This window comes from Lygodium microphyllum, chromosome 19, assembly GCF_053477565.2.
Source record: "Lygodium microphyllum isolate KBCC chromosome 19, Lygodium_microphyllum_v1.1.10, whole genome shotgun sequence".
NCBI lineage: Eukaryota > Viridiplantae > Streptophyta > Polypodiopsida > Schizaeales > Lygodiaceae > Lygodium > Lygodium microphyllum.
The window spans coordinates 96,911,636-96,935,558 of NC_141153.1; the positions used below are offsets into that span (position 1 = coordinate 96,911,636).

Sequence of the window (23,923 nt, forward strand, 5' to 3'; positions counted from 1 at the left end):
AGGACATATTTTTGTCCTATATATTCAGGCTTCTCCTCCTCACTCCATCACTTATTTGCTATCACATGTGGAGACTCAGTGGAGAGAGGAGCTAGTGCCGGTGCCCATGCAACCAGTGACTCAATGTTGTATGCGATCGTCTTGTGTTGGATATATGGATTCCATTTTGCGAGCATACATCTGAGTTCTCATCTGTATTGTGTTCTTCAATGTTCTTTCTTTCCCTTTCTCGTTTGTCTTGTGTTTCAGCAGTTTATTACAGCAAATGTTTACACTTCCATTGCTACTCCACTTCTGACATGCCCTTCTTCTTCTTTTTCTCCTTCTAGTTTTGCAATGCTGCTAGTTTGTTGCAATCCTTATAGAGATGCCTTCTTACCACAAAAGTAGCATTGAATCTTCTTTTTCTTTTGCATGTCACCCCTTTATGAAGAACGAGATGCCAATCTGCCTTTTGATTGTAAGGCGGACTCATGCTCAAGTGCATTGATGTCGTGTTGGAAATTGATGAAAAATTGAATATTTGAGCTTGTAAGGCATTTGCAACACCATCAAATGCTAGAGGAAGCTTGCAGAGAATAGTTCCCATCAAATGGTCTTTAGGATGAGTAGACTATAGACTCATAAATCGTCACTGCCCATTAGCGAAGAGGATTTCATGAGAGTATAATAACCGATGGTATAATAGATGTGCTTTAATTTTTAAACTTTCCGGTTTAGGGAGGAGAGTTGATGAAGGAAATGTATATATAATATGGTTGTTTTGAATTGTGCCTAGTGCTTTTTTGGAGAAATTCTATTGGAAGAAAAGGGATCATGTAATGCTATAATGATTCTTGAACCATACATTGTGATTATAGTGAAGTGTTGTTTTCTCCTTAAGATTCTAATGCGAAAGGGTTGTTTTAAGTAGCATTATTGTTTGATAGAATTGTTTGCGTATTGATATGGTTATTTGTGGATGTGATTGAAGAGATGTATCTTTGAGAGTGTGTAACGGAAGAGAATCATGAACATAGAGAGAGAGAGAGAGAGAGAGAGAGAGAGAGAGAGAGAGAGAGAGAGAGAGAGAGAGAGAGAGAGAGCAAAGGATGAGGGAAGAAGAATGTTGATACAATGATGATGGATTGATCAATCCTTGCACGCAACCCAAAGCGTCAGTGAGGGCACTAGATCAGGTTGATGACGATGGCATCACCAAGCACGGAGAGTCGGAGTGTGCACTTGCAAAGAGAAGACTGAAGACTGAAGAGTGTGTGTGTTTACCAAGTGGGGAGTTGGCTAAAAATAGCCATAAATGTCCAAATTTGGCTAACTTGCATCAGTGGGGGCCAAAAATGCTGGCCGACCAGCAATAAATGCTGGTCACATAGAAAGAAATGCCAAAAAAAATAGGGGACACCTTGGAAAAATCCTAGATGACAAAGGCAATGTTTAGCAAGTGTAGGTAGACTATGGAAAGTAGTAACTGGCCTAGGAATGCACACAAGAAGCTGACAAATAAAGAAAATGCACCTAAACTGCCAAAGCTCATATGTCCTCGTCAAACTTTGACAAGAGCTCACAATCAGGAGATGGTAGACTAACATGACTAACATAAGTAGGCTAACACCCCCTCTCAGATCTTGGGAGTGTTTGAAGACCCAACAACCTCATGTGATGAAGCATAGAAGCCTTGGGCAAAGGCTTCGTGAAGAGATCAGTTGTATTGTCCTTTGTAGAATAGTAGGCCACCGCCAATTCGAAATCCAAGATCCGCTCTTGAACATAGTGGTATCGAACCTTGATGTGCTTCGTGCGAGCATGAAATCCAGGGTTCTTGGTTAGAGCTAGATCACTCTAGTTGTCCACATGCAATTCCGTAGGTCTTGGTTGTGGAAAGCCAAGCTCAGCCAACATGTAGAGAAGCCAAACCGCCTCCATAGTTGTAGAACATAAGGCACGATACTTTGCCTATGTAGAAGAAAGGGCCACAATAGGCTGCTTCTTGCTGCTCCATGAGATAACTCCAAATCCAAGGGAGAAGGCATAACGTGTAGTGGACCTCCGTGAATCCACATCACTTACCCAGTCATAATTACTCCAACCAGAGAGACTACCCCCCTCTCCATACATGATCTTGTAGGATCAAGTCGCCTCTAAATAATAAAGAATGCGCAAGCTCCAATGCTTCTGAGTGGGAGTCTTCATGAAAGAAGACAACAGAGCCACAACAAAGGAAATATTCGGTTGAGTGTGAACATGTGTAAGGGAAACTCCGGCTGCCAAAAGCTTGGACTCTGGGTCCATGGTGTTGAGCTGAAACATGCATTACTTGCTGATTACCCTCTTAAACAGCCCCAAAACACACTTAAAAATTCTCTTTTAGAGTAAAACCCTAAAACGGGGAGCGGTTTGAGAGAGTTTAGTGACAACCCTAATTTTTGGGGCGCCCTTCCACATCTATAAATAGAAAGGTTGCCTCCATTCAGCCTAATTTCGTATGTGCAAGTTTCACACTCTCTAGTGCAGATTTCAGCCATCAGTCTACCTCCACGTGGCTGTCCAACCCTCGCGACTGCTGCCACCTCTCCCTCCAACCTCGCAGTGCCGTGGCGCCTTCTTCCAGCTGTCGCCCATTGTCAGGCGCCATCTCCTAGGCTGAGTTTGGCCTCTAGTTGCCATCGCCAGCATCTCCAACATCAGGTGACATCCTACAGCCTGCGTTTGTATCCTTTTGGAGCTGCTTGGTGTCATCTCGCCACTCTGCAGCTGTTGCCCCTGTCTTTGATAGCCCTTGGTGTTAGCGTTTTGCAGTTTCCTCTCTCTTCACACTCCGATTGGTGGTCATAGACTTGGGATCCGTCTCTGGTGGATGTCACACTCCCAGATTGCTCTGTCCTTGAGCACACTGTATACTCTTACATTCATTTACAACATTCATTCACTTTAGAGTCGCGTTTTCTCTCTCCCTTCTTCTATTTGTGTTTGAGTTTTGAGTTTTGCGTTTAGGGTTTGAGTTTTGCCCTCTGTGTCTGTGTCTGTCTCTTTGTGTTTCTGTCGTGGTCGTACACTTTGTGTCCCCTCAGTGCAAACCCTAGCAGTTTTCTTCACATGGTATAAGAGTCGGTGCTCTTCTAAAGAGTATCTTGCAGATATTGTGGAGAGCTAGTCTTTGTGCGAGGCACACAATACGACTCGTAACCGAATCACAATGTCCCAGACACCTTCTTCTCTAGTTTCTATGATGTCTTATGAGGCTTCTCCATCATTGGAGGCCTTGAGATGGCATTATGGACTCGGTGAGGAGGACGACACTCTACCTTCACCCGATTTCACTAACATGAAAGAGGAGGACTTTGAGGAGTACTATTGCAACAAGTACGGTAATGTTTACATCCCTCCTACCAGTTTTGCTACCACATTTGGATTGGTTGGTGAGGTTGGCCACCTCTCCGATCATGGAGGACATACGGCATTCGGAACGTGTGGCAATTCATCTTCATCATCTCAGCCAGGTCCAATGTTAGGTTTGCACAATTCTTTTATGTTGCATGAATCAAAACCCTCGTTTGTTTCTTTTTTTGAGGTACAGGATCCGGATGGCTTTGCGTATGTGAACTTCAATAGAGGGGGACTCACGAAGCAGACGAAATATAGGTACATCTACAGCTTCTGTTTCATTTGAGCATATCACATACACTTCTTACTTTTCTCCCATCCCACCCTTTTCTATATCACACCTTGATCACCTCTCATAATCTTTCCAAAACCTTGGATTACACTCCACATTTGCATTACACACCCTAGGGGTTGGATCTTCCATCTCCGATCCTAGCATCTTTTCCTTCTCCACCCCATTCTCTACCTCTTTGCACTATGGTACTTTGTTAGGGGGAATGCCATACTTTAACACAGTGCCTCTTACCTTTTAGCAAAGGAGCACACCCATTACTCCTGGGTCGACTGTGATGGGCATCCCCCTCACTATCCTCAGCTTCATATCTCACATGACCACTCAAACGCAGGGGTTCCGTCCTCAATTTATGGTGTGTCTTCACTCTCTCCTTGGGTCACACCTACGCAGGGATTCCCATTTGCTGCTTTCCGTGTTCCTATCCTATCTCCTTGGGTTTCTCATGTGGCTACCATGCCCATGCCTAGTCAGCCCATCTCTACCTATGGATCCATCTTGCACACTACCCGCATGCCTGGTGGGCACTCTGGGGCCCATTTCCAAGTGTACTCCACTTCCCTATCCTACCCACACTACACTTTTTCACACTATCCATCTCCGCGCACTACCACTCCTGTTGCAACGGCCAAGAATGCCTTCATGGACAAGACGCGTTTTAACGGGTCAAATTTCACCACTTCGGCTAATTTCATGCAACAAGTGCTTGAGTCTCAGGGTCTTTGGGACCTCGTCATTGGTCTAGAGTCTATGCCGGACCCTCGACTAGCTCACCTTGACTACATCCGTCAATGGAGAGCTCGTAATGCCACAGCCAATGTTGAGCTGATGCAAGGATTGCTTCTTGAGTTTCACTCTCAGTTGCAGCACTTCCCGCTTGCGTCAGAGGGTTGGAGTCACCTTCTCGATCGCTATGCGGCTCGTGATCGTACTTGGCGTATCAATCTCGACTTTGAGCTTCAAGAGTTCTCTATTAAGGAAGGGGATGATCTGAAAGTCAAGCTGGCTGAATATAGGCGGTTACTTGTCGAGTTCGCCACTGTTGGCTCTCCAAAGTCTGATGACGATCATGTTACATTCTTCTTGAATAAGTTGTCCGAAAAATACTTTAATTTCATTCAATACATCATCTCCCAACCTCGATTGCCAACCTTCTACGAGTTTGAGTGCTAGTTCTTGCGTTATACAAGGCTGTATGATCAAGTCCACAAGAAATCCTCATCACAGCCTTATTCAGAGCAGAGGGGGTTGGTTGCCTTTTCTTCGGAAGGGAAAACCATCAGTGGCAAGAACTTGCAAGATACGAAAGCAAGCCAATCAAAGGGTGACTTCTCTTTCTCAGATGGAACCAAAGAATCTAGACCTATTTGGTAGCAACTCTCGAAGAAAAACCGGTTTCACACACTGCTAGAGAGCATGCCATGTGGACGAGGAGTGTCGTTCCAAGGCCCAAGGTCTTCCACCTAAAAAGCCTCAGCAGAGCGTCGTGATTGCACAGTCCAGTGGGGCTACGTCTTTCGCTCCTGCTTCATTTGCTCCTTCAGCAGCCGTTGTTGCTGCTGGACATGTGGCTCGAGTACAGCCTTAGCAGCCCATCTCTCTCACTACCCCTGAGGGATTGGCTGACTGGTTTGCGGGTTTTGATCCCGTTGCACTTCATGCATCTATCTCATCTTTCTCCCCACCTTGTTAGGCATTCCCTTGGCAGAGCCCTGCTACTGGACGTATGCGATAGTGGCCATCTTCTTAGACTAGCATGTCTCTAGGTCCTTTCGGATACCCTAGGTCAGTCTAGTATTTATTTTTCGCACTCTTAGAGTTGGGCCCATAGGATTCATTGTTCTTACCTTTTCCATTCTTTTGACTTCCTTGTATTTACTCACACACATACACATTCATTGCATTTCTTTTGAGTTAGATTTTCTTTCTTTTATGTTTTGCTTTGGAGCATCTCACCACTAACCTCTGTGTTTGTAGATTCTCATCTCTTTTGTAGGGTTTTGTCTTTTCATGTAGGGCTACCTTGCATATTGCTTTGGTCCTATCTGGGCTAGAGACGTGGGGATGCGCACCGTTCCTTTCATGGTTTCATCATCCTAGGAGTGCTTGCTCTTTTTCTAGCATGGCAGTTTTCCCTCTCGAGGCGGATTGTGCAGCATCTCTCTTGATGCTATCATGGCAGTGATTTCTACCTTGCTCTTTTAGCAGGGTGCTTCATCCACTTTCTTTTCTTTCATTCCTTATGGTTCTTGGCACCATCCAAAGACCGAGATTAGGCTCCTCTTCCTTCTTCGGCATCTACATCCAGGTTGAGAGGGGGTTCCTACCCTTCTTGGTATTCTACAAGCTTTAGCACTTTGTCTTCAACATCAGCTTCTTCCCCTTGTTGTATCTTACCCTTTGTATTGCATAATTTCATCATCTTTGTACTAGGGCACTTGGGCAAGTAAAGAATTTCCCCACGAGGGACATTGTCCAAGTGGCACTTGCTGCATGAGCATTCTTTAGCATGTAGCATACTTTGGATCTTATCGTGCAAAGCATCACTTGGGCAGATCCTAAGCCGTTTCAACCGGTGGTTGTTGTTACCACAGCACCATCCTCCATCACATGGATACCTCATCACCTATTTTTCCTCATCATCGACACCTTGAGTGGATGGGTTAGCTTGTTCTGTTTTGTGATGTGTTGGTGGGTGTACCCTCCCTACTCGTGTCTTTTGGGTCACTATTACTCAATCAGCCGCTTTCCATAAAATTTATCTCACTTATTCAAAAAATAAAATAAAATCCATGTGGTTCCATCCGCCTTTGTAGGGCTTGGTAGGCCACTGGGCAGGGCAGCTGACGTGTACCCTTTGTCTGATGCCTTGTCCTCTCTGGGGTGACTACTTCGATTCCCTTGATAAGATAACTATCGCCTCTGTAGTCTTGGTAGGCCATTGGGCAGCCACTATGCACCCTTTGTCCGATGCCCTGGTTGCTTTGGGGTGGGACGCCTTGAGGTCACTAAACATCACAATGGCTGGCCTAACCTTTCGGCTCAGTTTTGGGACTGAGAGGGGGTGTTGAGCTAAAACATGTATTACTTGTTGATTAGCCTTTAAATATCCCCAAAGCACACTAAAAGAATGCTCTTTTAGAGTAAAACCCTAAAACGGGGAGCGGTTCGAGAGAGTTCAGTGGAAATCCAAAAACGGGGAGTAGTTCAAGAGAGTTCGGTGGAAACCCTAAATTTTGGGGCTCCTTCCACATCTATAAATAGACAGGCTCCGTCTTTGGTGGACATCACACTCCGACGTTGCTCTACCCTTGAGCACATTGTATACTCTTACATTCATTTATAGCATTCATTCACTTTAGAGTTGTGTTCTCTCTCTTCCTTCTTTTGTTTGTGTTTGAGTTTTGAGTTTTGCGTTTAGGGTTTGAGTTTTGCCCTCTGTGTCTGTGTGTGTCTCTTTGTGTTTCTGTCATGGTCGTACACTCTGTGTGTCCTCAGTGCAGACCCTAGCAGTTTTCTTCACACATGGGGCATGAAAGAGGTTGACAATTGGCCATACCAAACTCCGAGAGAAGCTTAGAAATGTACTTGTGGTGTGAAACAAAAATGCCCTATGCCATCTGATAAATCTCGAAACCAAGGAAGTGTTAGCAGTCATGTTTGTCATGCCTTCTCATCTCTTGCATGTGAAGCTCAATCTGAGTCAGATAAGGACTTTAGGAGCTCTGACGTGCCTATCACTTGTTTTGACAGAGGAGGTAGCTCATTCTAGAGCACTCAATTTATTGCATTTCAGTACATTTTCTCCTGCAATTGGGAATTTATGTGCATTTTTCACTTGGCAGTCATATATATTATCATCTTTCCTTCTTCCTTGGCAGGTGCACACTTCGACTCTGTCATCTTCCTTCGTCTTCTGTGCTATCATCATCATCCGCTTGATCTGGTGCCCTCACTGGCGTTGTAGGTTACATGCAGGGATTGATCTGTCCTCTTCCTGTATTCAACATTTGTTCCTTGTTTAGTGCATGTTTCTTTTCTTCTTTTCTTACAGATTGTCTCTCTCTCTTCCTCTGTATTTGTGTTCCTTCTTCCATTGCGTACTCTCATATGGTATCAAAGCATGGTATCATTGCCTAAGAGGGAGACAGAGCTGACTTCTTGTAGAGGGGACCACTCCAGACTGCTTGGAGGCGTCTGCTTTTCGTGTTCCAAGTACCCGTTTTGTTGCCTACTTCCTCTCCTACTGGAGATGATAGGCTTCCTTAGTCGGGCGATAGTCTTCTGTTGCAAATGCAGTGTTCCTTGGTTAGGTGACAACTCTCCTCAGCAAACACACATAGTCCTTGTGCAGGTGACAGTCTATCTCCTCCAGGCGGACCCTCTACATTGACTTCCTTGTGATCCTGTAGCCATTTCCTCTTGTTTCAGGGTTGTCTACCGCCAAAATGCAGATTTTGTGTGGGTGTCTTGCAAGGTATCGAAGATGTCTTATCACTAGTTCTTTGTTGACTTAGAGGATGAGGTCTCCTTCCTCCCCGTTCTCTCCATGTTTCTAGAAGGCCCGTTCCATTGGCCTTCATATGCCTTCCATGGCACCCTCTATACAGGTGCACGTACTCCCTTCTTTACCCAAAGAAGACCGGCTTGATGGTTCCAACTACTTGCTTTGGTCGTGTAAGGTGGAGTGTATCCTTGATACCTTTGATCTTTGGGAGTTTGTTACCCATCCTATTCCTTGTCCAGTGGAGGATTCCATTGTTGGACCATCGATGGATCGTTCAGCCTTATGGGATCAACTCAACTCTAGAGCCCGATCTTTCCTGTTTATGAGCTTACAGGATTTTGTTCTAGTGCATGTGCGCAGGTTGCGCAAAATAGTGGAAGTGTGGACAAAGCTTGCTTCTTTGTACCGTTAGAAGACATTTACCCATCGGATTACTCTCGAGAAGAAGTTACGGATGCTTGCTGTTGATGATTCTTATTCCTTGAAGGATCATATCAATAGGTTGGAGGACATGAGGGATGAGCTTGCATCCCTTGGCAAGATGATCTCTTCAAAGAATATGACTATGATTCTTTTGACTCAGCTGCTATCTCTTCGGTTTGATGTCTTCTACACCAGCCTTCTTATATCGTGGACCTATGAGAAGCTTCTATGGGAGGAGCCTGCCCCGCTTGTTTTGAAGCATGATGAGTGCGCCAAAGAGGTAGCTAGTGGATCCACTTCCACCAAAGCTTTTGTTGCAGGTTCGGGAGGGGGACGAAGAAGAAAGGGAAGTGGCTAAAAGACAAGAAAGTTTTTCAGGTTCTGACTCCGACTCAGAGAAACCTAAATGCCCATACTATGGGAAGGGGACACATCCAGAGAAGAAATGTTGGAAGATGTATCCTCACCTTCGTTCGGGAGCAAAGGATGGAGCTAACGCATCTGAGCCTTCTACCTCTACTTCAGCAGTTACCCCTAAGTCAATGTTCCTTCATATTGTTGACTTGGAGGAGCCTTCTTCAGTGGTTGCCTCATCTTTTGCGAGGCCTTGGATGGTTGATAGTGGAGCTTCTAGTCATATAACTCCACGAGGTGATTTATTATAGGATCTATGCCCTTTCGAGGGTTCCATCTCACTATTGGTGACATTGTTTCAGTGCCTATTTGTGGCACTTTGCCTATTGGGAATAAAGGCCCTTGTGCCTTTAAATGTGCTCCGGTGTGAATACACCCTTAGCACTTGTACTTACATATATATATCTATCTAAAAACCTAAAGTGGTACACTCGTCATTGTACCCACAAATCGTGCACACTCTCTACTTTGTTCTCTCTCTCACACTCTTTGTCTCTCCGCGTGTAAGGAACACTGACTATCTCGATCTTCGTGCCTCCTTGTCACTACAAATTGGTTATCAGAGCTACGGTTGAGGCGTTTTGTACTTTTCGGAGTTCGTGCAGGTCAACAGGTCACGTCTCTCTCAGCCAATAGTTCCAAGGTGCAGGCATAGGACAAAAACGTCATCTTTAGACAGACAACATGGCACTTTTTTTTGCAATGCGACTGCAGGCGAGTGGTGGGAGCCGTAGGCATGAATTAGGCGGCACTTTTTTTTGCAACGCGGCTGCAGGCTACTGGTGGGAGCTGTAGGCGTGGCATCAAGCGGCACTTTTTCTGCAACGCGATTGCAAGTCGATAGGTCATGACAATTGCGACTGATTAACGGGAGCAGATCTGTCATTTTTCCTTGCAAAATTTTAATTTTTTCAAAGGTTTCGTGCAAACAAGCCCTTTGCCCACTGACAAGCGTTCATGCGTGTAGGCATAGTTAGGATTTTGGGCAAATTTAGGCCTAGAAATTTGGGGCTTTTCCCGAATTTGGGGATCTTAACGCAGAACTGGACAAATTGACTCAGAAATTACAAAGTCGGTGCACATTTGCTTGGGAATTTTGGGGCTTTTCACATTTTAGTGAAAATTTGTCAATTTCCTTGAAATTAGTGCACATAGGACTTGGAAAATTTGGGGATTTGTCCAGATTTGGTGCGAGCAAGATACAACAGTGATTTCTATCTCAGAAATTGCAGGAATTTGTGACATTTTGCCTCCGACATTTGGGGCTTTTCATATACATGCAAAAATTGGGTTGAAATTTACCCAATTTCTTGACATTGATGCACATTGGACCCCGTGCAATTTGGGGCTTTTGCAGTTTGGGCAAAACTTGTGTGCCACTTGGTCATTTTATGTACATGCATGTTTAATTCCATGCAATTTGGACATATAACACTTGGAAACATTTGGGGGTTTTACTGAAATTGCCCTATTTTGGCAAAATCGGCGTGTTCTATGCATGACAGAGAAAATGCAGATGTGTGGTTGATGCTTTTAGCACAAAAATTTTGGGGCTTTTGATTGTACGTGTCAAATTTTATGCCCGTGGGTACATGTGGGCCTGCATTTGCTGATTTTTTGGTTACATTTGGGCTGAAAATCATGGCTGGCAGCAGTGATAGCAGTAATCTCATGAACATAAAGAAGCTTGAAGGAGCACATAACTTTGCAGTTTGGCAAAAATTGTGCTACAATATCTTGTTGCAAAAGAAGCAGGCAAAGCCGATTAAAACCAAAGGGGCAAAGCCGGCGGACATGGAACAGGAAGATTGGAATGAGTTAAATGAGCTTGCACGCTCAATCATCGAGCTATCGATTTCTGATGCCTTGCTGTTTAACATTGAAGGTTTGGATTTTGCATATGCTATATGGACTAGACTGGAAGAACTGTATGCACAGAAGAGTGTTGCAAGCAAAGTGTATTGGCAGAAAAAGCTTATGGATTTGCGTATGAAAGAGGGTACAACAATGTCTACTCACTTGAGTGAGTTTAACTCTATTTTCAGCCAATTGGTTGCCTTGAAGTTCTTGATTGATGAAGAATTTAAGGCTATGTTCTTGCTTTGCACTCTTCCAGAGAGTTGGGATACATTTAGGACTGCTATGAGCAATTCTAATGCGATTCTTTTGTATGCTGATGTAGAGAATGCTCTACTCATGGAAGAAATGAATCGGCAGAACAATGCATCTAGTAAGTCTTCTAGTACTTTACATACTAAGGGCAGATCACAACAGAAAGGCAAATCTGATAGCAAGGGACACAATAAATCACGTGGCAAAGATTTTGAATACCACCATTGTGGTAAGAAGGGCCACTTTAAACGTGGTTGCTACAAATGGAAAAAAGAGAAAGAAAAGGGCAAGAAGACAGATGATAGCAAGGAAGAGAAGAATGAGGGTTAACCCAAGAAGAGCAGTGTCAAAATTGAAGAGGTGAATGTAGTCACTCATGATAGTGAGGACAGTGGGAACGACGTACTTTTGGTCTCTTCACACTTTGGTGCATATGCTTTACTTGCAGATACAGATGAGGATATGCATACTTGGATTCTCAATTCAGGTGCTTCCTTTCATGTCACCCCTCATCGAGAGTGGTTCTCTGTCTATATAGGGGGTCGACATGGTGTTGTTCATCTTGGGGACAACTATGTATGTGACATTGCAAGTGTTAGCAGTGTGCAGTTGCAGTTTCAACATGGCTCTGTCTTCACACTTCAGCATGTGTACCATGTACCTTAGCTCAAGAAGAGCTTGATTAGCACAGGACAGCTAGATGATGATGGTTTTCATACCACCTTTGGTGATGAAAAATGGAAGATTTGTAAGGGATCTAGCGTGATTGCCAGAGGTTATAAAAGTGATACTTTGTATCCTCTCCATATATCTAGTGTGAGTAATCATGTTGTTGCCGTGACCGAGCAGCCAAGCGTTTCTTTGTGGCATGGCCGGTTAGGACATAGGAGTTAAACAAGAATGAAAGTGCTTTCTCGTTGGGTTACTTGCCTTGTATTCGTTATGCTGAATTTGAGCATTGTGATCATTGTATTTATGGTAAACATGCGTAGACGTCTCACAAAAAATCTATGTTGTTGAAAACTTCTCCTCTAGAGTTAGTACATTCAAATGTATGTCAGATGCCAGGATTATCTTTAAGGGGAAAGAAATATTTTGTTACCTTTGTCGATGATGCTATACGAAAGGTATGGATTTATCCTATTCGTAGCAAGGATGAAGTGCTTGACAAGTTTAATTTTTTTTTGGCATTGGTAGAAAATTAAACTGATAAGACACTCAAGTGTCTTCGCTTTGATAATAGTGGGGAATATGTGTCCAAGGCCTTTCAAGCATTTTGTGACAGCAAAGGGATAAAGAGGGAGCTTACTACCCCTCATAATCCACCCCAAAATGGAGTTGCAGAGTGTATGAATTGGACCATACAGGATAAAGTCCATACGATGCTGTCTCATGCTGCATTACCCCATGGTTTTTGGGCAAAGGGGGGGGGAGTTCCCCAAGAAGCGTGGTCATCCAAGAATCCATTTCTTCCTTGGCCATTCGCCACATCTAGGATGTGAGAGGGGTGTCAGCAATTATGTTTGTCATGTTTGTCATGCCTCGTCATCTTGTGCTTGTGAGCCTTATTTTGAGTTAGATGAGAACTTTAGGAGCTCTGACCTTTCTATCACTTGTTTTGACGGAGGAGATAGCTCATCCTAGAGCACTTAGTTTATTGCATTTCAGTGCATTTTCTTCTCCAGTCCGGATTTTTTGTGCATTTTTCACTTAAGACAGAAATAAAGACACTATCTTTAATTTTCTCCAAAAATGGGAGGATTTGCACAGTCGTTTAGTTTTTTATTTTTAATGACATATTAAAAATACTCCACCACATCTCCAAGCGTTGGAGGCCAGTTTAACTTTGGGGCCAAAGGCATATAAATGGTGGCGAACTTTAAAGGAGGCAAATAAAATACCTGAAACTTGGGCTCAATTTGAATCGGTCTTTTTGAAAGAATTCTTTCCTGAAAATGAAATGGAAAGAAATTGGGAAGATTGCGATTATGTCAGACAAAAGGGAAGACCCCTGCTGACATATCTGGAGGAATATCGTGAGATAATCCTAAAATTGGAAGGAATAGATGAATTTCAAAAGACAAGTGGATTCATTAGTTTATACTTAGGGTGCGGTACACTTACACCCGCAAGGGTGAGTTCACATGTGTAAAGTAATATACACACAGGAAAGTGTAAGGGGCCTTTACACCCAACACTCCATTGTTGTGTTTGCAGCTTTTGATTGCCGCTTAACATCATCACTCCTGCTGCTTGTATTTGTAGCTTTTGGTTGTTGCTTGTCTCCTCTAGCATCTTCTTTGTTGTTGCTAGCTTCTCCAGTTTCTATTGGGATTTGTGTTTGATTATTTTTCTCACTTCGGTACTCCGATTGGTGGTCACAATACTTGGGATCCGTCTCCAGTGGACATCACTCTTTGACACTATTACTTTTCCCTTGGGCAATCTATACACTCTTCATTCACTTCAGAGTTGTGTTCTTTCTCTCCTTTTGCTTGTGTTTGTTTTTGTGTTTGAGTTTTGAGTTTTGCATATGTGTATCTGTATTGTCATGTTTTTGTCGTGGTTGTACACTGTGTTTCCTCATAGCAAACCTTAGCAGCTACTCCATAGTTTTCTTCACATGGTATTAGAGCTGGTACTCTTGTAAAGAGTATTCTGTGGATATTGTGGAGTGCTAGTGTTTGTGCGGGGCACATGAATGGCTCGTAATCGAATCACAATGTCTCAGTCACCTTCTTCTTGTGACCCCATGATGTCTTATTTGGCTTCTCCATCACTAGAGGCCTTGAGGAGGCATTATGGACTTGGCGAGGAAGACGACACTCCCCCTTACCTTTCTAGATTTCAGTCTCATGTCGGAGGAGGAGTTGCAAGAGTACTTGTGCAATATGTATAGTCGAACTTACATCCCTCCTACTCCATTTGGACTAGTTGGTGAGGCCAGCCACTTCTCCGATCATGGAGGGCATATGGCATTTGGGATGATTGGCAACCCAACTTCATCATCTTAGCCAAGCCCAGTGTTAGGTTCATACAACCCCTTTGAGTCATACAAATCAAAACCCTCTCCTGTTTTCCCTTTTGGTGTGCTAGATTTGGATGATTTTTTGTATGTGACCTTCAATAGAGGGGGCTCTTGAAGCAGCCATCCTTCATTGGGTATATCTTCATCTTCTGTTTCATTTGAGTATGCAAGCCTCTCTTCTTCAATCCCTCCTATCCCACCCTCTTCTAGCCCCCACTTCGATTTCCTCTCTACTTTATTCTAAAACCTTGGATTACACTCCACATCCGCATCCTTCATATTGGGAGTTGGAACCTCCGTTTCTGCCCCTAGCACATTGTCATTCTCCATTCCATACTCACACTTTCCTACTACTACACATCACGGTGCATCGTTACAAGGAATGCCACCCTTTAACACTGTACCATCCACTTATTCTCTAGCCACTTTGCACCATGAGGCTTCGTTATAGGGCATGCCACCCTTTAACACAGTTCCCTCCACCTTGATGCAAATGAGCACATCATTTCCTAGTGGGACGGCTGTGATGGGCATCCCCCTCACTACCCCCAGTCACACACGTTCTTTGACCTCTCAAATGCAAGGATTTCCATCCTCTGCTTGTGGTGTGTCATCACACTTTCCATGGGTTAGGTCACTCCTACGCAGGGATTCCTCTCCTCTGCTCCACGTATCCCTATCCCTCCTTCATGGCCTCCTCATGCGGTTACCATACCCATGCCCAGCCAGCCCACATTTGGATCCACTGTGCACACTTCCCGCATGCATGGTGGGCACTTTGGGATTAATTTCCAAGTGTACTCCACTCCCCCACCCTATCCACCCTACCTTTTGTTAAGCTAACATAAGCATTACATGCTGAATTAGCCACTTAAACAGCCCCAAAAATGCTTAATTAATCAAAACCCTAAAATGGTGTGCGGTTCAAGAGAGTTTTAAAACGGTGTGCGGTACGAGGTCTCGAAACTTTCTATAAATAGGCATGCTGCCCTCCATTCAGTCCAATCTTGTTTTTGCAGGTTCCAGGCCCCCTAGCTTCGCTGACAATCTATTTCATTGCCCTTGAGGGATTGTTTGATTGGTTTGCGAGTACTGATCCCATTGCACCTTATGCGTCCGCTTCACATTCACCTGCATTTGGCATGCAGTAGTGCATAGGATTTTAGCACAGCACAGATACACTGTTGGCAGCCATATCTTGTACACTCCCATATTATTGTTATAATATATGATTTGAGGAGTGTTTCAGCCTCTGGGTTGTTATATCTTTTTCTTCAATTATGCGAACATTGTTTACTCCAAAGATTTTCACTCCAAACCTTGTTTTTTAGGCAACTGGTAGGCTGACAGCTTTATTTCAGCAAAATTAGGTTATTTGGAGCCTGTGTTGTCAGTTGGAAGCTGTATTCAGCCATTGGAAACATTCTTCTTTGTGGCCAAGGAGATGCAGCTGGTTCTGTGTTTTGGAGGTTGGTAGCCACCTATAGCAGCAGAAGACATGTTTGAAGGTGTCTCTTTTGCTCTATATGTTTGATGAAACCCAATTCACCCATAGTTGCCCAAGAAAGGAGACAAATGAAAGGATGAGAGAGAATGAAGGTCTCATTTTGTGCAAAAACTATCGTTTGTATCCTGAATTCTTGTATCTTTTGAGCATGTACCACAATAAGATTTAGGTGTCTATTGACTATGTGGTTCGTGCAACCTTCTTTTGGACAATGAGGCTTTAGTTACTCTTCATAGGAGTTTGATTTACTTCTTGTACAGGATTTGGACACTGTCAAATTACAACTACATTCAACTTTTAAAGTCTGCTTCATTACTGGATTCAAGTGGCGCTTCCAATTTTTGCTTGAAAGTCATAACATACTTTGCTGGCATTGTGTCATTTTCAATAATGCTGGTTATCCATGACCTTAGTCATAAGGTAGTGGGCATTTTTGGTTTAGGAACATTCAAACTGGTAGCTTTTCCTTGTCCCTGTTTCCGTGTCATATGACTCAGTGGTAATTTCTGCCTGTCCCTGTCCCTTCCCCCCATCCCCTTTGTGAGAGATTTGGTCACCTTTAGGATGGGCATGGGCATGTTCGGGAGCTGGTCAGGCACCAGTTTTCTGCAGTCCCAGGTTTGGACAGGGTTTCGGGCAATCAGGACAGTACGTAACAGTGGTTGGATAGCAGGAAAGTGCCATGTGGCAGCCTATGGAGGTAGTGTAGCATTTGCTTGTTTTATGCAGTCGGCCAATTTTTACTGGGTGACGTGATCATATTTTAGCATTTCTTTTTGCCTATTTAGGTAGTTTTGTCCTCACTCACATTCATCTTTTTTGTGCAGATTGAGAGAGAGTGCTCCAGCTGTTCATACTCTTATAGCCCTTTGTACATACTGTCTTCTGTATTCAGCAGATGTTCATTGCAGTCTTGAACCACACACACACACACACACACACTCTCTCTCTCTCTCTCTCTCTCTCTCTCTCTCTCTCTGCATGTGCCCCGCCCCCCCTTCTTCCCCGAGTTTACTTCTTTCTTTCAATTGAGTCATACACTTCCGTATTCACTGCACCCTAGCATAGTATCAGAGCAGTGTTGAAGGGCTGATTGACCATGGGCGGATATGAAGGGAAGGTCTCGGTGTGACACCAAGGCTGCATTTTCAGCGTATGAGGGTGAGTTGGAGGGTTGTGCATCGTCACAAGACTGATGCAAGCAGGTAAGAAGAATGATAAGAACAAGAAGAACAAGGAGTTTGCTTGCTACCTATGTGGTAAGACAGGTCATCGGAAGAAGGATTGTCTTGACAAGGATAAGGACACCAAGGAGGAGGAGAAAAAGACTACAAAGGACTCAAGAGTGACAGTTGCTCCTTCAAGAGCGGCCTTTCTACATTTAGAGGTGATTGAGCCTTCTATATAGGATCCTTTTGATGCAATGTTGATGGCCTCACAGTTTGGAGGGTGGATCGTGGATAGTGATACTTCTTGCCACATGATTTCTTTTGTAGATAGTATTCTCTATATGTATTTGATGCTTGGGCACATTTTGATTGGTGACAGTTATTCAGTTTTAATATAGAGTAAAGATGATATGCACCTTATTCCAAAGTGGACTTGCCCATGTGTATCCAATAACATTCTGATTGGTGAATTCTAATCGGTGACCGTTTTTCAACTTTGGTACAGGGCAGAGATGATATATAGCTTATTCTGGATGGGCATGGTGCAATGCCCACACTTCGAAGTTCTTTATATACCAAGCTTGGGCTATCATCTTTCTATTAGTAAGGTTTGTGGACTTGGCCTTAGGGTTGAGTTTAATGTAGATTTCTTCATAATTCTTGATAGCAAGACTAGATAGGTGTTGTGTTAGGAGCTTGAGGAAAATGGCGTCCACAAGATGTGGAGTTTTACAGTCCTTACTTTCTTGCTTTTCTCTTTATAGTCTCAGACCGAGTTGTGGTATGCTCAGTTTGGCCACCTCAACTATGAGTACCTTTGGAAGGCAACTTGTGACCGATCGGTGTGTGTATTGCAAGATGAGCCCTTGGAGCTTATTTCTATAGATTTATATGGACCTTTGTAGATGGAGTCTCTTAAGGGGAGTGTGTACATTATATTGATTGTGGATGACTATAATAGGATGACATGGCATATGGGTATATTTTTTGATTTTAAAATCAAAAGCTTTCTCTAACTTTAAGAAGTGGCTTATCTTCTAGAAGAATTGTTTAGGATGGAAGCTTAAGACAGTTAGATTTGACAAGGGTGGGGAGAATCTTTAAGAAATAGCTCAGTTTTGTGTGGATTTTAGGATTCATCAAGAGTTTGTGTCACGGGGACATGAAATTTTGAGATGCTTTAATCTTGCCGGTAACATTTAATTAAGATATCAATTAAATATGCAAGGTTATTTAGCACATGTGATGTACATGGTAGTTATTTTATGGCAATAGGCCAAGGGCCTTGAGAATGTAGTGGGTGTTAAAGGCAAAAGTTGTAATAAGTTATGCTTGACAGGTGCTAGGTGGTATTCTGTGTTAGATTTGGGCCTAGATCAATTTATTGGTTACTAATGTCAGTGGTGACATTAGAGACTAGGCATTAATTAATTAATTAATGTCAATCTTATGGTCAATAATTATTTAGGGATACTTGGAAGACAAATTGGTTTAGCCAATTTAATTATTAGTTAGTGAAATTAATTTTTTGAGTATTAGAATAATTTTAAATTAATTTTCAGAGTTAATATTTTGAAAATTAATTTAATAAGTTGGATAATGATGAAAAATGAAATTAGAAGGTTGTTACTTGGCAAAACTTGCCTATGCAAGTGGAAAAAACGTTTTGAGGGGTTGGTGAAAGTCTATTCCAACCATTATGAGAGAGGAGGTTGTTGGAGAGCAAGGAGAGGTTGTTGATATGATTTGCAACCACCAAGGATTAGTCCTATAGCATGTGACAACAGTTTGGAGCCCTCTAGGAGTAGGTGACAGCAGCCCAAGGTCTTTTTGGTGTAGGTGACAATATATAAGAGGGGGCAACAATCTTTTTGGTTATCATAAGCTATAGATGACAGCTTCCATGGCTGTTTGAGGAGGGCAGCAGTAGCTTTTCAGTGTTTCTCGTGATGAAACTCTGAAATTTCTCTCTCTATAACATTCTCTCTCATTCCGCAACCATTCCTCAAGTTATCTTAGCATTTTCCAGTAGTTTGAGCCATCAGAGAAAGAGATTTCAATTAATCTCTTATGTAAACCTAATTCATAGTATAAATTAGGGTTTGACAACCACCTCAGAATGCATGTTGAAAATTGAGAGTTTAAGACTTGAATTCTAGCATTAATATTGAGGAATTTTAGGAAGATTCAAAAGGCCAGCCAACCAATATCTGATTTAGGACTAAATTTGTTTTTCAAGGAGTAGAGTGAAGGCCAATTCCCAAGCAAATCAAGGGGTAAATTAGTTTGGAGGTTTATTGGTGAGTTTTGACAGCAAGAGACACTTGGATTAGCGGAGGAGGTTAGAGTATCTCTGTTGTACTTCATCCATTTACAATAAAAGTTAAAGAAATACTGCAAGAGGCGTCAATTTTGGAGTCGATAGGTTGTCTAATATCCAAGGTTGTATGATAAAGTGTGCATTTTAGTTTTGTGAATTTGTTAAGTGCTGTAATTAAGTGCTTAATTAGGTTATTTACCACCCTATTCGAGAAGGAAGATTGGTTTCAGTTTAACATATTGGAGTAGAAGAATAAGAGTGTGATCGAGAAGGTTCGAACTATATAATGGAGCATTGGTAGATACCTTCGTATCCATGGGGTTGAAGCAGTGGCCACTACAGTTCATATCCTAAATCGGTAATCTATATCCATAATTGATGGTATGACTTCTTTTGGGTATATTTTGGACTAAAATCGGATGTTTCTTATTCTAGGGTATTCAGACGTGACACTTATTCTCATATCCCCAAGAAGCAAAGGGACAAGTTTAAGCGAGCTTCCAAAAGATAGGTGTTCGTTGGCTACATCTCTGAATCACAAGGATATAGACTTTATGATCCCATCTCACGAGATGTTTATATGAGCCGAGATGTGTGGTTTGTTGAGTCCCGATAAGTGGTAACCGCAAGATGGCTTGCGGCAATCTAAGAAGACACTCCATTGAGGTTGTTTGTACTAACTATGGTTTTGATGACTTGTGCCATGCAAGATAGGGAACATACATTGTTACTAGAGGTTTTACTGTGTGATCATTGATGGAAGGCCATGGAGCAAGAGTTGGGAGTCCATTAAGTGGAATGGCACTTGGTACCTTGTGTCTTGGCCCACTCATCGAAAGGTGATTGGAGTTAAGTGGCCGAGTTGGTCTTTAAGACCAAGTATCTCAACAATGGCATACTTGACAAGCACAAGGTATGGTTTGTTGCCCGAGGCATTGCACAATGTATAGTTGTTAGGTACAAAAGATATGATACCGTATGATATGATAAAATACAATACTAAATGGTTACCTTAAGAATTTATAAGGTATGTATGATATTAGTAAGAAAAAATTATAACTTGATTGCTTTGGACTATAAATGATAGAATACAGGTTTAAAGCCAAAATAGCAATGCCATTAAGAATATATAAGATGAATACATGAGACTTAACAAGCTAAAACTTGTGTTGTATATGTTGCATGTGCAACATGCGTTGCAACTTACAAGTAGATAGATGAGAATGGATACATCATACATCAATGATCATACAAAAGAGAGAGTTTGTTCATACTAACAAGGGTCATCTTTTCATACTAAAAAGTATATGGAAAAAAAGGGATATTTTTTTGTATCTAATCGTACTAATACAATACCATATCATACTGTATGGATCAATTTATACTACTTATGGATGCAAGTATGGCACATCGGCTAGGTATTAACTTCCATAATTTTTTGCCCAGTGCTTTGAATGTCAAACTTAAGAAATTCAATTGAGTGTGGGTAAATGGTGGGAATAACTATGACTCTCTTAAGATAGCCAAATGCCTTGTCATCTAATTAATGATGCGCATGAATGGATTAACGAGATTTCCACTATCCCTATTATTATCTAGCGAAACCACAGCCAAGGGAACACACTTGGAAAAATCAGCAGGGAAAGAAGACCTTGTTGAGCTTTGTGAAATGACTTGAAATGTGTAGAATAAGTGGGAGCCTTTGGCGCAAGTGAAATACTACTACTTTAACGTCATTTTACTTACTCTATGAGGTGGAGGTGGGGCTCGACCCCTACTTCTAGTCTTAAGGTGCACTCGCGTGCCATTCCAGGTGGAACACATTGTCAGGTGGGGAGGTTAGCTAGGGTGGCACATCTATTGAAAGATAATGCATGTGTCCTAAGATGAACTCAACTAGAATAGAAATCTCATGTGGAACAAAAGGGTAAAAGCTCATTTGATTTTGATTTTTAGTATGAATGCAAACTGTGAAAGGATGGTCTATTGATCCTTTAGTGTTTCGGAATTTGAAGCTAGATGTGTCAGAAAAGTTACAATAGGGATAATTGGGTCTTGGCAGCCAAGCGTTCATTCTTGAGGATCCTATGGTTCTTGAGGGGGATACCCTATCTAGGCCTATTTTATCCAATATGTTTAAGTGGTTTGGCTTTGGTGTTATGAGGTTGGAGTGGGCTGGTGATGATGATAAAACACAATCGACTACAGGCTATTGCTTTCTTCTAGGTACAAGCACGATTTCTTGGACCAGCAAGAAGTAGCCTATAGTTGTTCTTTCATCTGTAGAGGTTGTGTACCAAGAGGCTTATTCTACCACTTGTGAGCTTGTTTAGCTTTGGAGGTTGTTGGAGGAGCTTGGCTATTCACAAACAAGGGCTACCACGCTACTATGTGATAATGAGAGTTGTATAGCCTTGGCACAGAATCTTGTATTTGATGCTAGGACAAAACATATCAAGATATAGTATCACTTCATTCGTGAGAAGATCTTGGATGGGACCATTGATGTGGAGTATTTCAAGACAAAGGATAATGTGGAAGATTTGTTTACCAAGGCACTTCTTCAAGCTGTTCTGTCAGCATTCCAGATCTTTGAGCCTTACGCTACCACATTTAGGATTTGAGAGCGGGGGTTAGAGATTTGTCCACCTCCAAGATGGGAGAGGTTAGTTTAGGGCAGTTTATGTGGTCAAACCATGTACAGGAGTAGGTCAGGCAGCAATTTTCTGCAATTGCCAGGTTTGGGCAGTTAGGACAGTGTGCAGGAATGGCCAAACAACAGGCAGTTGCCACATGGCAGGATGTGCAGGCAATGCAGCATTCGCCTGATTATTTTATGGAGTGGGCCGTTTTATGCAATAGTCAGCCAGTTTTTACTGGCCAACCTGATCATATTTTAGCATTTCTTTTTGCTTACTTAGGCAGGCCTGCTGCCCCCGGTCACATTCATCCTTTTTGTGCAGATTGAGAGAGTGCTCTGGCCATTCATACTCCTATACCCCTTTGTACATGTTGCCTTCTGTATTCAGCATACATAGATTGCAGTTTTCAGCATTCTTCTCCCCTCCCCTCCACACCACCACTACCCCACACCCACCCACACACCCCCTTTCTTTTTGTGTTCACTTCTTTCAGTCACGTCATACCCTTTTGGACTCACTGCAGTCTGACACCCTTCTCCTCTCCTGTTCCATGTGATGTTGGCCATGATCTTAAACATACACATGATGCATTAGATATTATTATCCCAAAAGTAAAATTGTACTTGTCTTGAGTGTTTTGAAATTATTGCTACATTCTTTACATGTGTTGTTTTAAGTCTTCACACATTGACAGAATAAGCTAACAGATAACCATGCTGATAAGTTTTGATAGAAATCCACAAAGCTGCACATCAATGTCATGCCATATTGCTTTCGCCAGAGTGCGGCAGAAGTGAATCTATTTTTAGGCACAGATACATTGCTTCAAATAAAGAAAATGCCAATTTATGACTCTTTACATATTTTCTTGTGCAGTGGCATCAATACTCCTTTGTGAATGGAGCAAGAAAGGGTTAAGTTCAATGCACAAACATGAGGAACTTTTTTCTGGGGTCTGGCAAGGGGCCCATGTTGTATTATGCCTCTCATCTGGTTATTTTGCATATGACCAGCTGGACATGCTTCGTAAGCATTTGTATGATCGTTGGGCGCCATCACTACTTGTGCATCATGCTGTTCTACTCGTATGTTTCACTATGGCTCTTTATCGGAAAATCTCAATCAACTACTTGATACTCACATTGGTTTGTGAGGTTTGTTCCCTATTCCTTGTAAATATTTTCTATCATGCAAATATACTAAATAACTCTATGTAAATTACTTGCATAGTTGGACTTTTCATAGTGCTGCCTCAAAATGTCTTATTGCAGTGGTATTGACAATGTTGCAGCTACATTCCATCTTTTTGCACTTGAGGCGAGTCTTGCGAATGGCTGGCTTAAGAGATGAACGGAACAGTTTAGTGAAGTTAGAATGGAGTTTGAACTGGCTCACATTCTTTACAACAAGAATTTTTTTGCATGTATTTATTACTGTCAAGCTACTTTTTGAAGCCCCTAAATTCCCACCAGGAATAGAGTGGCCACTTGCTATATCAGGAATGATGGGACTGAACATTCTAAACACTATATTGGGCCTTGATTTGTACAAGGCCTTTAAAAAAGAGAGGGCAATATGGAGGAAGCACCCAAAGGTAACTTGAGATTAAGTTATTACAAGTTGAGGTCATATTAGTCATTCAAAGACATTGGATTGAGAGAGAGAGAGAGAGAGAGATAAGGGGGGGGGGGGGGGATTTACGAAAAAAAAAAGAGAGGGGGGGGGACTACATACGTCATATGATGTCTATACATACATACATACATATGTACATGCGCACAATGCATGCATAAAAATTACGTACATACATAACATACAAACTATGTGCATGTCTATGTGCCATCTACATACATGCTTATACATGCTTATGTACGTACGCACACACATGTGCATAGGTACATGCATTATGTGTGTGTATACAATTTTGTTGTACTTGTTCATGTGGATGATTGAGTTTGCTATATTCCTCTTGTTTGCTTTTGAGAGTTGTTTATATGTAGAAAATCCAACGGAAAAACAAAAGAGAGCATGTTCGGAGAAGCAAGCATAGGTAGCTAAATGTCTCTTATTGACTTTGTCTACATCAAGAAGTTCTAGTTAATCCCTTATATTTTATATAATCGCTTTA

The 23,923-nt window shown here is 42.3% G+C and overlaps 1 protein-coding gene across 1 annotated transcript in view; it reads left to right on the forward strand.

Annotated features, from left to right (window-relative positions):
• The window catches only part of LOC148020177 (uncharacterized), a 36,476-nt gene extending 13,011 nt beyond the window's left edge, over window positions 1-23,465 (forward strand). Inside the window, exons 2-3 of the mRNA XM_087700916.1 lie at window positions 22,672-22,949; window positions 23,087-23,465. Coding sequence (XP_087557042.1) covers window positions 22,672-22,949; window positions 23,087-23,398 — 590 coding nt within the window. The 3' untranslated portion in view covers window positions 23,399-23,465. The remainder of the gene's footprint in view (window positions 1-22,671; window positions 22,950-23,086) is intronic.
• Window positions 23,466-23,923: the final 458 nt, after the last annotated feature.